This window comes from Balaenoptera acutorostrata, chromosome 1, assembly GCF_949987535.1.
Source record: "Balaenoptera acutorostrata chromosome 1, mBalAcu1.1, whole genome shotgun sequence".
In the NCBI taxonomy this organism is placed as follows: Eukaryota; Metazoa; Chordata; class Mammalia; order Artiodactyla; family Balaenopteridae; genus Balaenoptera; species Balaenoptera acutorostrata.
In genome coordinates, this window is record NC_080064.1 from 22,138,192 (window position 1) to 22,153,310 (window position 15,119).

At 51.8% G+C, this 15,119-nt stretch overlaps 3 protein-coding genes across 8 annotated transcripts in view; 2 read left to right on the forward strand and 1 right to left on the reverse strand.

Moving 5' to 3' along the window:
• The window catches only part of SMPDL3B (sphingomyelin phosphodiesterase acid like 3B), a 29,100-nt gene extending 28,284 nt beyond the window's left edge, over nucleotides 1–816 (forward strand). Inside the window, exon 8 of the mRNA XM_007170513.2 lies at nucleotides 180–816. Coding sequence (XP_007170575.2) covers nucleotides 180–545 — 366 coding nt within the window. The 3' untranslated portion in view covers nucleotides 546–816. The remainder of the gene's footprint in view (nucleotides 1–179) is intronic.
• A 544-nt stretch (nucleotides 817–1,360) lies between these two features.
• Nucleotides 1,361–9,775, forward strand: XKR8 (XK related 8). Its single transcript, XM_007170512.3, has 3 exons — nucleotides 1,361–1,763; nucleotides 3,817–4,013; nucleotides 6,567–9,775. The coding sequence occupies exons 1-3, from the start codon at nucleotides 1,471–1,473 to the stop codon at nucleotides 7,274–7,276; spliced, it is 1,200 nt and encodes a 399-aa protein (XP_007170574.2). The 5' UTR covers nucleotides 1,361–1,470; the 3' UTR covers nucleotides 7,277–9,775.
• A 1,491-nt stretch (nucleotides 9,776–11,266) lies between these two features.
• Nucleotides 11,267–15,119, reverse strand: part of EYA3 (EYA transcriptional coactivator and phosphatase 3) — a 100,554-nt gene continuing 96,701 nt past the window's right edge. For all 6 annotated transcript variants that reach the window (XM_007170511.2, XM_007170510.3, XM_007170504.2 and 3 more), the window contains one exon: nucleotides 11,267–14,939. In XM_007170511.2, coding sequence (XP_007170573.1) covers nucleotides 14,859–14,939 — 81 coding nt within the window. In that variant the 3' untranslated portion in view covers nucleotides 11,267–14,858. The remainder of the gene's footprint in view (nucleotides 14,940–15,119) is intronic.

Below are 15,119 nucleotides of genomic sequence, written 5' to 3' on the forward strand. Positions count from 1 at the left end.
ACTTCATCAGACTCAATCAGAGGATGTCTGCCAAGCATACCCGGAAACTAGTAAATGCTCAATAACTAAGAGCGGTGAGGATTACAGCTATTAGAAGCTGGGGGCAAATGCAAGGTGGAGGATTGGGGGCGGAAGCGGACAGCTGCTAACAGCCGGCCCGCCTCGCGCCCCCTCTGCAGGACATGGTGACCTACTTCTTGAACCTGAGCCAGGCGAACGCGCAGGGTGAGCCGCGCTGGGAGCTCGAGTACCGGGTGACCAAGGCCTACGGCGTGCCCGACGCAGGCGCCCGCTCTATGCACGAGGCGCTGGGCCGCATCGCCAGCGACCAGGGCGCGCTGCAGCGCTACTACGTCTACAACTCGGTCAGTTACGACACGCGGGCCTGCGACGAGGCCTGCCAAGCCGAGCACGTGTGCGCGCTGCGCGAAGTGGCCTTCGACAGGTATGCCGCCTGTCTGCGCGCCCCCGGCGTCGCGCCCGCGCCCCGCCTCGCGCTCCTGCTAGTGGCGCTGCTGGGCCTGCGCACGCTGCTTGTGCAGTGACCTTGGGCGCCGCCCGCTGATTGGCTTGGCTCGCCTTCCTCCTGGTAAAATGGGGAGAGCATTCCCCCCACCTCCCCCGAGAGCTGGACTTTCCACCCTTTCCCCGGCGTCCGCAGAATGAACTGGGACAGGACAGCCGATCAGGAAATGAAGCCCCAAGGGCCCCACCAGAAGCACATTTCTTTCAAGTTTCATGTTTTATCCCAAACACAATGCTCGTCGTGCATGTTATTCTGTTATTAACTTGTAAATCATGTTTAAAGTAACTCCCTTGCCCAGTTATTGAATGTTCACCCCTCCTCCTATTCGGATAATCCGAGTAAAATGAGCTGCCAGGAAGATGCGCCTGGTTGATCCAGTGCCCTCTGTCTCCCCTGGCACACGGCCCGGACTCGGAGGCAAACATAGAGAAGTCCCTCAATCAGGGATCGGAACGGGCCTTGGCGTTCTGTTGTTTTGTTTTGCAACAATGCAGACGTGAGACATCGCAGTTCTAGCCCGGGCGCTAATCTCCGGGCCATATTCGCCGTTTTGGGTCTCCAGGAGCCTCGAATGTAAAACAAGGCGATTAGAAGCCTCCTAAGCTAAGGGCATTGCGCCTCGGACGGTCCGTCTTCGGGCTTAGCGGTCCTCGGGGCCCTCGGGGCTCAGCGGGGCTGGGGTGAGAGTGGGGGGATCCCTAGGCAGGCGGCAGGGCCAGGGGCCTGTGGGACCTCTGATACCCCAACCGCGGGGTCTACGGACCTCGCTCCTCCCCGGACAGGGCGGGACGGGGAAGTCCCGCCCCGCAGCCCGAGTCCTGGGCGGCCCCGAGGGCTGTGCCCGCCTCCTTCCTGCCACTGCGACCCTGGGCTGGGAAGGCGACCCTGGGCCGGGAGGGCGGGTCCGAGCCCAGAAGAGAAAGAGGGGCAGAGGCTGGTGGGTCATGCCCTGGTCGCCACGCGCCGCTCTCTTCTGGGACCTGGTCCTGGGCGTATTGGGCACCCTCGCCTTCCTGATCGACCTGGGCGCCGACCTGTGGGCCGCGAGCCAGTATGCGCTCAGCGGTCGCTACCTGTGGGCCGCGCTAGTGCTGGCGCTGTTGGGCCTCGCCTCAGTCGCGCTGCAGCTCTTCAGCTGGGTCTGGCTGCGCGCCGACCTCTCCAGCCCGCACGCGCCGAAGCCCCCAGGCCACTGCCTGGCGCTGTTGCATGTCCTGCAGCTGGGCTACCTGTACAGGTGAGCGCCCTGCCCTCGGGGAGAGGGAGGGGGAACGGAAGTCAACGTCACCTCCTGCAGCTGGGCTGGTAGCACAGGTGAGAGCCCTGACCCCGCGACGGGGGCGGAGAGGAGAGGACTGGGACCCCGGAGAGGAAACTAAGCCCCTTGTAGTTTAGCGGGCACCTCTCCCTACAGGTGAGCTCCTGATCCCTGATGAGGGAGAAATCCGGCTGACAGCCCTCAGAGCTCATGAACGGTACCCTTCCTGGCACAGCCGAAGAAACTGAGGCCCAGAGAGGGAAGGGAGGCGCATGACTGGGAGTCGGACCCTTTGGGATCCAATCCTGGCTTTACCACCTGTGTGGCCTTATTCCTGCCTTTCTCTGAGCCTCAGTTTCCTCCTCTGTTAAAGGAGGTAGTGATCTAGAGATAGGTGTGGCTGGCAGGCCTGTGGTGAAGGGCAGAGGGGGAAGCTCCCCGCACAGTGCCTGGTGGCAACAGACCTCCCGTTGCTTTTAGCTGTGGGTGGAGCCTTGGGCAAGTCACTTGACCCCTCTGGGTCTCAGTTTACTCGTTGTTCCAGAGGCTCACAGTGTCTGGATTAAATGGAATGAGACCTGTAAACTGCCCTGGTGCAGAGTAAGCAGGCAGCAAGTGTCAGCCAGCTTCATGATCAGCTGGGTCCCCCTGGAGTTTCAGCAGCCCTGACCCCCAGAGCAGCGCTTGTTCCCTCATGACCAGTGCCTCCCACCCTGTCTTTCCCAGTTGTATTCTCCCTGAACACTTGCTCCCCGCCCCACCCCCTCACTCCCAGACCAAGCAAGAGGGCAGAGATGGGGTCTGACTCATCCATGTCCCTGGAGCCATGTAGGACTGGGCTCAGGCGGGGGCCCTCTAGAGATGGGGAAACTGAAATGAAGGAGTCAGAGTCATGTGATGAAGTCAGGACATGATGTGGTCTGGGTTGGGATGGGATGGACGGAGGCAGGATCTCCTCTTGAATCCATGTTTACAGATTCTCTCCAGATCTTGCCTTGAGTCTCCAGGAGGGGGCGAGAGGAGCTTTGAATGTTGCAGTTTTGCCTGAGGGACTGTCCAGGCATCAATAACACGTTGGGTGAACACGAAGGGGCACGGTTATTACAGTTCTGGCAGCCCGCAATGAACCCTGAATCTATAATTACATCATGTATCTTCTGTTTCTGCTGAGCATGAGTCAGACAGACTGTACTGAGCTTTGGTTGAGAAAACGGGGTCTCTGTTCCTGCCTGTGACTAGGCTGAGGCCTCTGCCAGGGCACTGGGGGACCCCCCCCGCCCAACTCGGGCCTGCTCCCTGAGTGTGTTGTCAGGTTCATCCAGGGGGAGTGACAGTAAACGTCTGATGAATGAATTTGCAATGAGTGAATGGCCTCACCTCCCAATAGCCAACTGAGATCAGTTCTGGGCGGGGGGAGATCTTAGTGCATCCTCCACTCCCCCCTCGTGCCAGTGGATCACTCAGGCCTGTCTGTCCAACCTCTGGACTCTCTTAACTCTGCCCCGTCTGTTCCCATCACTCTGGGCAGGCCTCTTAAATGGATCCCTGGGTGCTCTTTCTGTACAGTAGGACCTGTCTTGCCTGTGCTCAGAAGCTCTCAATGGCTCCCTTCCCCACAGGATCCTAAGAAATTCTTACACTTGCTAAAATTTGAGAATGATAACTTTAGGCAATTTCCTAGTACACCTTTCAAATTCAAACAGCTTTGGGTCCAAATCCTGTTTCCACTGCTCATTTGCTCTTTGGTCCTGTTTCCCCATCTGTAAAATGGGGATATTGTAAAGGAGTAAATGGGACAAGGTTTGTGATGAGCTTGGCATGGTGGCCACCGCAGAAGTAATAGCTGTTGTATTTATCCCCACTTCACAGATGAAGAAACAAGTTCAGTGAGGTAAGTCGCTTGCCCAAGGCCTTATAGCATGTATGTGATGAGCTAGGATTTGAGCCTGTCTGCGTTCGCTCGATGGGTAGGGAAGGAGGAATGCCACAGGATGCTAACTGGGCCCCTCGGGGCATCGTGTGTACCGCCTAGGTGCGTGCAGGGGCTGCGGCAGGGGCTGCTGGTGTGGCGGCAGGAGGTGCCCTCCGAGTTCGACTTGGCCTATGCCGACTTCCTCTCCCTGGACATCAGCATGCTGCGGCTCTTTGAGACCTTCCTGGAGATGACACCGCAGCTCACACTGGTGCTGGCCATCATGCTGCAGAGCGGCAGCGCCGAGTACTACCAGTGTGAGTGTCAGGCCCTCGGCCAGCCCCCCTTTTACACCTTGGGAAAGTTGCCCACAAATGTCAGAAAGGTTTTCACTCTTTTATAAAGGCTGCTTAGAAAATAGGAGAATGTCCTTTAGTCGGGCAGGTCTGTGTTCAAATCCAAAGTTATGCTCTAGCCTTGAGTTTGGACAAAGGACTCCACCTCTCTGAGCTATCAGTTTGTTCTCATCTGGACAAATAAATGGACGTAATAAATGATCCTACCTCATAAGGTTAATGAAAGGTTTAAGTGAATGACGCCTATGAAGCCTCGTGCCTAGTGCATAATAAATCTTAAGTGTAATTTTTACTATTTTGAAGATAACAGATGAAGTGTGTAGGGTGCCTGGTGCCTAATAAGCAACTTGTTGATCAATAGATAAATTATTGAGCGCCTTTGTACATGCAGAGTGCCTTTGTTTTGATCGAGCACCTTTGTGCCTGTCCCTGTGTTAGGAACACCACAGTGAATAAGGAGATGGACACAGCCCCTGGCCTGCCAGGACCATAGACTGTAAAGCAGGTAGTTACAGTAAAGCGTGTGGAGTGATCTGAAAAGGAAGAGGCAAGTGGCCTCATAAAACACAGGAGAGGTTTGTGCAAAGAGAAGCTTTGGGAGGGCTTTTAGGGGAGTTGCCCAAGGTCACAGGCCAGCTGGCAGCCAAGTTAGGACTCCAGCTCACATCTGATTCAGGGTCTAGGCTTCCCCTTCTCAGCCCTCGCACACCTGCTGCTGTACAAGGCACAGCCTCCCAAGGAGCCAGTCCCAGCTCTGCCTCCACTCTCTGCGGGACTTGGAGATCCCCTCTCTGGCCTCAGTTTCCACAGCTGTACAGGCTGGGGAGTTGGACTCAATCTCCAAGGGCCCTTTCAGTTTGCTAATCTGAGTCTGCAGTATTAATTGAAAAACAAAACAAAAAACAAAAAACAGTAATAGCAGCCATCACGATTGAGTGCCTGCTATTAGCCAGCACTGAGGAAAGTGCTTTACTGTCATCATTGCTCACATTCATAGCACCTCTAGTTTGGTGCTACATTTCTCTCCATTTTACACAAAAGGAAAGAGATGCCGAAAGGTGAAGTGATTTGCCCTGGGACACACAGCACTCATTGTGCACGTACCATCGGGCCTCTGTCTGTGAGTCCTGCATCCACAGATTCAGAGGGCTGACTCTATTACGCCATTTTATATTAGGGACTTGAGCATCCGCGGATTTTGGGAACCAATCCCCTGTGGATACTGAGGGATGACTGTTTTTTGTTTGTCTCTTTGAAGGCAGTGGGTGTCTAGGACCAGGGCTAAATGGGGACAGTCTACACTGTGTGTATGGAGAGAGTGGGGGTGGGGGATTGAGGAAAGAGACAGGTTTTCCCAACTTTTGTTTAGCAAACATGTATTCAGCTGCTGTTATATGCCAGCTGCTGGGGGATCCCTGGGGAGCAGAATCTGTTTCCTACCCTGAAGGAGCTCAGAGATAAGGAAATAATTACTGTGTGATAAGACTCCAGACAGGAGTTGGGTACTATAGGGGCTGCACAGCGGAGTGGGGTGGGGTGGGGTCAGGATGGGTGACTATAGGGGATAATCAAGCCAGAACTTGCAGGGTAAGGAGGAGTAGGCCAGGGGAAGCAGGGCGTGGGTCTACCTAATACCAAGGGCACAGCTTGTCAGGTCAGAGAATGCGGCATGCTGGCAAACTGGAGGAACATCAGCCCTGCCGAGACCCTGAGTGTGGGGTAGTTAGAAAGGCCACAGATCTGATTCCAGTCTGGGAGTGGGTTCTTGACCCATAGCAGGTTCCCAGCGAACATCTGTTGACTGAATGCGATAGGAGGGGGGCGGGGAGGAAGCAGTCTAGAGATGCTTCCAGCCCTCGTTGGAGGGCCTGGTGCTTCTAGCCCAAGATGGGCGGCTAGGAGGTGGGATAGGATCCCCACTGTACGCTTCGAGTCTTGGAAAATCAAAACCAGGGCCCAGTCTGAGAGTGGAGGGGAGTAGAGGCTGTTCCATCCGTATAACGGGGACATCCCTTTTGGCCCCGGAAGGCAGCTTCAGCTAGAGGCCTGTCGCCACCCCATGGGATTTCCTGCTTCCCTTTCTGAGACTAAGAAGGGGGAACTGGACTGCTGATTTTCAGATCCAAGAAAAGCGTGGGCTCTTCCGGGAAAGGAAGGGTTACAGGGCCCTAGAAGATGCTCAGGGTGTGGCCAAGGCCCAGGGGTGCCAGATGCTAGGTGACAGGGGTGCCGATGAGAGCGTATAAGTCACACACCTTCTCATCCGTGAGAAATATAACCATGGTAACACCCGAAAAGGAAAGGTTTGTGGTGAAGGGCAGACTCCATATGGATCCTAGCTCTGTTTGGGGTTGTGTGAACTTACTGTTCTCCAGCTATAGTTTTCCCTTCAACAAATTGGGGGCCGTAATACCCACTTCAGCGTGGCTACGAGGCCTCCGCAGTACCCGTGGCCTCTGGGGAGTGCCTGCAGGCTGCCCGCAGGGCTCATCTGTCTCCTCTTCCTCTTCGTAGGGCTCAGCATCTGCACGTCCTTTGTGGGTATCTCGTGGGCACTGCTTGACTACCACCGGGCCCTGCGCACCTGCCTCCCCTCCAAGCCCCTCCTGGGGCTGGGTGCCTCCGTGATCTACTTCCTGTGGAACCTGCTGCTGCTGTGGCCCCGAGTCCTGGTCGTGGCCCTGTTCTCAGCCCTCTTCCCCCGCTATGTGGCCCTGCACTTCTTGGGCCTGTGGCTGGTGCTGCTGTTCTGGGTCTGGCTTCAGGGCACGGACTTTATGCCAGATCCCTGCTCCGAGTGGCTGTACCGGGCGACGGTGGCCACCATCCTTTATTTCTCCTGGTTCAACGTGGCTGAGGGCCGCACCCGAGGCCGTGCTACCATCCACCTGGCGTTCCTCCTGAACGATAGCCTTCTGCTGGCGGTCGCCTGGGTGGCTCAGAGCGCCTGGCTGCCCAGCGGGTGCCTGCTGCAGAGGCTGCTGCCCGCGGCCGGCGCCTGCTTCCTCCTGGGGCTGGCTCTGCGGCTGGCCTACTACCGCTGGCTGCACCCCAGCTGCCGCTGGGGGCCTGACCAGTTGGACGGGACCTGGGGTCTGCGCTCCCTCGAGGGGCGTCAGCTGCCTCAGAACAGGCGCATGGCCCATTTGGCTAAGAACTTTTTCCCCAAAGGTAGGGATGAGGCTGCTTTGCCGTGGAAGGGAGAGGTGAATGGTGTCCTTTGAGGCAGGCTCAGACCCCGCCAGGGGACCGAAGGCCAGATGGAATCAGTTGGTAGAATATAGAAGATAAGCTCCTGATGCTGCTATGGGCCTTGATTCACTCAGCGAGCACTTGATGCCTGATCTGTGCCAGGCGCTGGAGACCAGAGTTGAGGAAGACAGAGGCCTGCCCTCAAGGATGAGAACAAGATGAGAAGGGCTGGGCCCTGGAGGGTCAAGGGCCCCAATTATGTATGAAACACTTTGGGAGGAAAGAAGAGACCCCCTCCCTTCCCTTCCCCCCAAACAAGTATAACCCCAAAGCATCCCAGTGTTGGTATTTTTACCTCCCTGGCTACCTCTAAAATAATTGGTGGAGCTGCTGTCCCACCCTTGGTTCCCCTCTCCCGGGCTGGAAGGCCCCAGGACCTCCAGGATGTGTTCTCTGGAATTCTTCCTCCCCTGCCCCACCCCAGTCATTCAATTCATTCAGCAAATGTTTACCGAGGGCCTTTTATGTGTCAGAAGCATCCTTCTAGCCTTGGCAGATCAGCTGCCATTCCAGCTTCATCCCTTACCCTCTCCAGCTACTCCAGAGCAGGTTCTCAGGCTGGAAGCCAGGGATGCCTGACTGCCTGTCAGCCCTGTCAGCCCCTCCAAGGCCTTAGTGCAGCTGGCCCGGCCTCTGCCCCTCTCTCAAGGGGTGACCTTTCAACCAAGTGCTTTGTGAACCCGTGGTCTGGGCCATGGCTCAGCCCGTTGAGTATGGTTTTGTGCTTCAGGCAGTGTACTTTCTACCTCAGTCTGTGTGGGTGGAAGAGGTGTGTGTATCTGCGTCTCTGTAAGAGAGAGACGTGTGTTGTCTTTGTTGAACAGTATTGTTAGATTATTATTAAAACCTCATGAAATCCTCTAGCCTAGTTGTGTCATTAAATCCACCGCCAAGTTCAAAGCTGCCTGGAAAAAAGGGGTCAGGGACTCAAAGTCCTCCTCTCAAAGTAGGTAAAGGTCCTGGGACCAGAGAAGAGGGCTGGCTTAGGCGAGACTTCTTTTTTTTTAAAATTAATTAATTAATTTATTTTTGGCTGTGTTGAGTCTTCGTTTCTGTGCGAGGGCTTTCTCTAGTTGCGGCGAGTGGGGGCCACTCTTCATCGCGGTGCGCAGGCCTCTCACTATCGCGGCCTCTCTTGTTGCGGAGCACAGGCTCCAGACGCGCAGGCTCAGTAGTTGTGGCTCACGGGCCTAGTCGCTCCGTGGCATGTGGGATCTTCCCAGACCAGGGCTCGAACCCGTGTCCCCTGCATTGACAGGCAGATTCTCAACCACTGCGCCACCAGGGAAGCCCCAAGGCGAGACTTCTTAACCTTGTTTTCTAAGCGTCAGGAGCTGGTGAGCCGGTGTGGTGTTGACCACTCAGGTGGGCATCAGAACCCAGATCTGGGCTAACTCTAGTGTGTGCTCTTAGCCGGCTCTGCTGCTGGGCCTGGCGGGAGTAGGTACACCTTTGGTATCAGGAAGTGAATACGCGAGTGCAGGTGAAGAAAGGTCTTTTTGCTGGGAGGTCGCTGGGAGGTCACTGGGAGCGATGCAGTGATGACAGGGGATGTGGATGTGGGCAGTGGTGTTGGGGAGGTCTGTGGTTTGGAGAAACAAGGAGCAGGGAAAGGGCACTGGAGACAGAAGGAAAGGTTCATCACCACTGGGACGGGATCCAGGAGAGTCTGTTATTCATTTATTCATCTAGTGGAGACACAATAAACAGAATAAGTGAAAGAATATATCAGATAGTGTTAAGTGCTAAAAGAAAAATAAGGTAGGGAGCGTGCACGTGTGTTGTAGGTGGGAGTTACAATCTTATATAGAATGGCTGGGAAGGCCTCCCTGAGAAACTGATGTACGCCCTAAAGGAGGTGAGGATGGCAGCCACGCAGATGTGCTTTATTCCAGACACCAAGTCAGCAGTGACTGGATGAAGGAGGGCTTGTAGCAGTTATACTGGCCTGGAGCCAAGGCTGACACAGAGATGAAGGTTGGGAGCAGGGAGGAACTCTGGGAAGATGACGCTGGTGCTTTTTACATACACAGAATGGTAGAGGTAGAAAGGATCTCCAGGATCACTTAGTCCAATGATTTTCAGACTCTTGCATTTCATGAACCAGTATAATGGCCAACATGGTTGCCAAGTTAATTTTAATGAAAAAGGGCAGTAAAAACTACCACCATCTATTATCTTGTCTTATGAAAGGACATATAACCTCAGAAAAAGGATCATTTTTTTAATTGACTATAAACACACATTTGCACACACACAAAAGTGGAATCATTATTTTTCTCAACTCATAGGGAATATCGAGGGTTGAGACCTCAGAGAGCAGGCTTGGCCTTTATAAATCCCTGGGCTTAGTGTCCAACCTAGCCTCAAACATAGCTTCTAAGGGGTTCACTAAAACAAATACTTGCTCTCAACTATACTTCAATTAAAAAAAAACAAAACAGGGCTTCCCTGGTGGCGCAGTGGTTGAGAACCTGCCTGCCAATGCAGGGGACGCGGGTTCGAGCCCTGGTCTGGGAAGATCCCACATGCCACGGAGCAGCTGGGCCCATGAGCCACAACTACTGAGCCTGCGCGTCTGGAGCCTGTGCTCCGCAACAAGAGGCCGCAATAGTGAGAGGCCCGCGCACCGCGACGAAGAGTGGCCCCCGCTCGCCGCAACTAGAGAAAGCCCTCGCACAGAAACGAAGACCCAACACAGCCAAGAATAAATAAATAAATAAGTTAAAAACAAACAAACAAACAAAAAAACAAAACTTGCTACATTTACTTTTCTCTACTTCTTCCTGTCATATGTGGAGAAGACTAGGCTCTGGGGAGATGCCACACATGCCCAAACAGATGACGCAGTGTAGTGTCTTAGGCTATTTCCCCTGAGAAAAATCCAAAAAGATACTTAATTTTTTGGCCAAGCTCTCATCTGTATTCTCTAGATGAAATTGTCAAACGAGGGTAACACGTATGTAATTTTAAAAGCTGTGGAATTTAGTGGTCGTTTCATTTGTAAATAAAGTTTACAGAATCAAGAATTTTAAAAAGATGACAGTGATGTTACTTGTAATTAGAAATTTCCTTTGAAGATTTCAATTTTTTTTTTTTTTATGTCAAGAAACTTGTTTTTGAAGAATAAAAAAGCTCTTGATTTGCTCATTTTAACCTGCCACCGGAAAGGTTCTTGAGAAACGTGCAGATGTTATACCTATTGGAGGGGGGAGATGGAGATGTTTACTCTTTGGGCTTAAAAACTAATAACACTCTGATACCTGTACTTCTGACCGATTAACAAGTTTGCTTCAACTATATTGTGGCTCAAAATGTGCATCTTCTGATGAAAAGATTTAATGCCTCAGAATACAAGGCAACCCCCCTCTTTTCTGGGGGGGAATTAATTTGGGGAAAAATACATCTTATAGTCTGACATGTATGGTACTTGGAAGCTAGAACCCAATTCTAATCTCTACTGGAATAAAAGGCAAAAGGATTCCTGACTGTTTTCCAGACCGATGAACAGTCAGACTCACATCCAAAGAAATGAAAAAAGTAGTTGATGTAACGTGAAAACAAGCCAAACAGTTTGATATCAATTTGTCAGTTTTATTGCTTCTGCATTTTAAGCTCAGCACAGCAAGGTATTGATTTTTTTAATAATTAAATTTCAGCACATTTGACAGCAGATGGAATCTCTTGGTGTTCCAGTCCTAAACTTTGAAAAGTGATGTATTTTAGAAACAATTGAGAAATAAACTTTCCCTTGCAAATTATTTTAAAATATTTAGTTTATTTTCTCATTTATTTATACCAAATGGTTTGTTTGTTTCTTTTCGTGAAATTAATGACTCAGTTACTGAAAGGGTGCCTCCTTTCTAATGAGCTCTTCTGATTTTTTATGAAGCCCTAGTTAGAAGCCTACTCAGCTGGGCAACTGGGCTGATCCTACTCAGAAAAGACACAGGAGCAAACCATATAGAAAATAAAAACTTTATTTTTTCAAGTTTATAAGATAGTTCCCATTACATATAACATTATGGTCAAGGACTCTACAGCCACAAATGCCCGCAGTCACATAAATACATCTAATCAGTGCCTTTTCCTGCTAAATGAGGCATCTGAAGTCCAGAGGGTCATGTTTTGAGTAGAAGTCGTCCTTAATGGGATGGCTCCCATCAGTGCATTAGGAACTAGCCAAGTAACCTTGCTGGCTAGAGCTGTCTGACTCAGAGGAGAGGAAGGGACAGAGGGCCTGCTGCTCAGAGGTGGGACACAACTAGACTTTCTCTCGTGGTTTAAGAGATTTCAAAATCTCAGAATTCAGATTTGGCCTCTACAGGGTATTTGGGGAATTCCAACTTTTGGATGAAAAAGGAAGCCAAGTAGTGGTAAGAAACAGAAGCCTGCTTAAGAGGGGTCCTAACTGCCCCCTTCCTGCAGCAGCGAGGAGAGGAAGGCCCCAAGCTCACCAGCCCTTGGCTTACACCACTGCTCTCCCAGGAAGAGGGAGAGCGTGGCTCTGCCCCTCGACTCCTCTCCCCCATGGTTCAGTGGCACTGACACCCATTCAAGGTAGTGAACATCTAGAAGCTCCATATACTGCAGCTGGAGTTTGCCAATCAGATTCTGCTTGGAGCTTTAACGTGAACAAGTTTGTGTAAACTGCAAATAAGCTGTGGCACACGTCTCCTGGGACACTAGCTTTGCTCCCCCAACTTGCAGAGCAGAAGACAGGGATACCCCAAACCAAAGCCCAAGTAGGCATCTAAATCTGGAGCAGGCATCCATTCTCCTGGACACCACCAGCTGCCCCAGGGGCACCGGACAGGGTGATGCTAAGGCACAGTTTTACATTCGAAAGTAAAGCCACCTCTTAAACCCAGGACACAGCTGACAACTCCAGATTCCCTACTAGAGACAGCCTAGCTCTCACCACGAAATGTGCAGACCCATCTTACAGAACCCACGGTGCCCAGCTGGGAAAAGGACTCATCATGTGGCTTATTCCATGGGGACTCTTTCTAGTAAAGAGGGCTTCCCCCTTGACGAAAGGACCCACAGTATCCTTTCGACCTCAGCCTCCAAAAGCTCGTGGTGCTGCCTACTTATTTTCCTCTCCAGACCTCTGTGCTGGGGAAGAGGAAAACACAGGGTCCAAGAAGAGCACTGGGTTCCCTGAACAATTCATTTTGGCAAAGAGGAGCCAGGAAGCTCCATTTCCTGTCTACCCTCTAAACAACCAGAAAAGAGCAAAGGCGGCACTGCTCAGAGAGCTTCCTCACCTCTCTTAGCCAATTTCAAGTTCCTTTTGCAAAGACCTAAGCCGTGCAGTCAGAGCAGGAGGGAAAAGGCCATCGAAAAAGGAGTCCAAGTCATATTCTAGGAATAAAGAGCTTCTCCCAGCGGGCAGGGAGAGGGAAGTGTGTGTGTGCGGACCTGTGTGCACGACGTGGGTACCGCTCTGCAGCCTCATCAGCCTGAAGCACAGCACCAACAGGGTGGCCTATGTCCAGGGCAAGAAACCAACAGCTCTACTGCCAGTACGGGGAGGGCTTGGGGCCTGGAAGTACAGACCCACCCTAGAGCATTCTAAGATAAATTACCAAGCAAGGCAGAGCAGCATCTGGGCAACTATGTTGAACTCAGACCGAGAAGGTCTGCCTCAGACTTTGTATTTCCCGTCCAAAGGAAACAGGCCAAAGAGGCAGCTAAGTAATGAGCACTGACTTGAGCTCCTCTCCAAACACATCTTCTCTAAAACTGAGTCATGAAGCACTTTCTCCATCAGTTCTGAGGGAATGTGTGTATACCAGCCTTTCTCTGGGTGATCTGGCTTTGGAAGGAATCTGACCCCTTTGTGCTGCAACATCTCTGAAAATGGATATGCAGAATCTCTGAGTACAAGCATTTATAGCTGCGGTTGGTCAAGGATGCCTCCTACTAAGGACCCAGACTGCACCTCTCTGAGGTGCTTATAAAATCACCTCTCTCTGCGCAACCTGGAGGAGGCCGAACTTCCTCAGCTCTACAGAATTTTATTCTGCCTGAGCAGATGCCCAGGCCAGTCTTGGAGGGATGGGACATCCACACACACAGCTGGACTGAAGGCTGCGACCAGTGCCTGGGCACCCGCCGATCCTCCCAGAAGTCAGGTTGAGAGATGTTCCTGCATTTGGCCCAAGATTGAGTTTTCAGGCATGGAGTAGGGGGTCTACCACCTCATTTAAATCAGGAAAAGTGTTTCTGGCCTTCTGGTTTCCCATTTTAGAATGGGATTTGAGAAGCGGGAAGGGTATTCCATGGGAAAACTGGGTTGTGATCATGGCAATCTGTTCTTCAGTTTCAGGCTGAGATCTGGGTAAATATGTGTCCAGAACACCTTTCACAGGGCTTAAAGGATTCAAAGAAAGTCAAATCCCTTCGTAGTTTTGGCCAAAATGTGATTATGAACCTTTTCTCAGACTTGATTTGACTACTTGGGTCCAAAGCCTGGGGACTGGCCAGAGCTGCATGGGGGTGGACATGAGGTACAGAGGGCAGGAAAGGGCCAAGAGCCCAGCACGGATGACTAAAAAGGGCGAGGGCCCTGTAGAGGTGAGCATGTGTTGGGGAAGGGTGCTTCTCTGCAGGAGGAAAAGGTGGAATCTTCTTGTTTCAAGAGCCAAAGAAGTGGAAATTCCTAAGAAGCCTTAGTTCTTCTCTCCAGTTTGGAGGTAAGCCCCTTGGGACATACTCTTTGACTAAGAGTCAAGCTGAAGGCTTACAATTTACTGTCTAAGAGAAGGAGTTTCTAGGGTTGTGCCATTTGGTGAAAGGGGAGAGGGACTGGAAAGGGGACTAAGGCTTCTAGGATGGGAAACAGCTAAGTCTAAAGTTAATCAGTGTCCCAGGCCTCACAGTTCAGCCAACCAGGAGATGGAGGAGCGGGAAGGCGCCCACCCTTGAGAGCAGACCACTGGAGCAGCTGAGGAGGCGCTACTGCCACAGAGAGGTATCTCAGATATTTCAGGTGCGATTTCCCAAGGAAACTTTACACGCCCCGCTCTTGCTAGAAAGAGGGGGGGAACCTGCTTCAGAGACCAGACCCTTACCTATAAAAATAACATATACATTCACTGGGAATATGTTCTACAGCTAAGGAGATTACAAAGACTGCAAGAGATGTTATTATAAAAGTCTGCTGCGTTTATCCTATCACCACAAGTTAATGGCAGTTCTCAATCTGGTCATGGACGCAGAGTGCAAGTCTGCCCCAAGAATTTCCTTTTCTTTTTCTTCATTTATTTTGAAACAAAATAAAACAAAACAAAACCCAGAAGAATTAAAAGCACTGTAGCTGCGGTGAGTCTATCGTTCTCTCAATCCAACTGTCTTCCGCTCCTACGCGAGGATGAACACGGGGCTGCAGCTCGCTCTTAGCAAAAATAAGCTTCATCTCTTGCAGCTGTTGGTTTTGATTGTGTTCTCGCCAGCATTCCATGGAGAAAGAGTTCCCAGTTGGTTCCGGTCTCTAGCTCCTTTCAGGAGTGAAAAGGAGCTCGTGGGGAAGGCTCTTCATTCCAGTTCTTAGAGAAAATCAAGCTCCAAAGCCTGGTGGAGGGACACCAGGTCTCCGTGGTTTGTGATCCTCCAGAAGGGCATGTTGTGCTGGAAGGGGGAGGAGGGAGGGGAACTGGTTAACCCAACTTCTTTTGGGAGCTTATATTTACCCACACCCCTTCCTCCACAGACCTCTCCCCAAAGTGCTTGGTAACCCTCCTTACTCCTGCCCACCTCATAAGACTGTCATACGGATCAAGTAAGTCATGTGTATAGGGACATATGTAT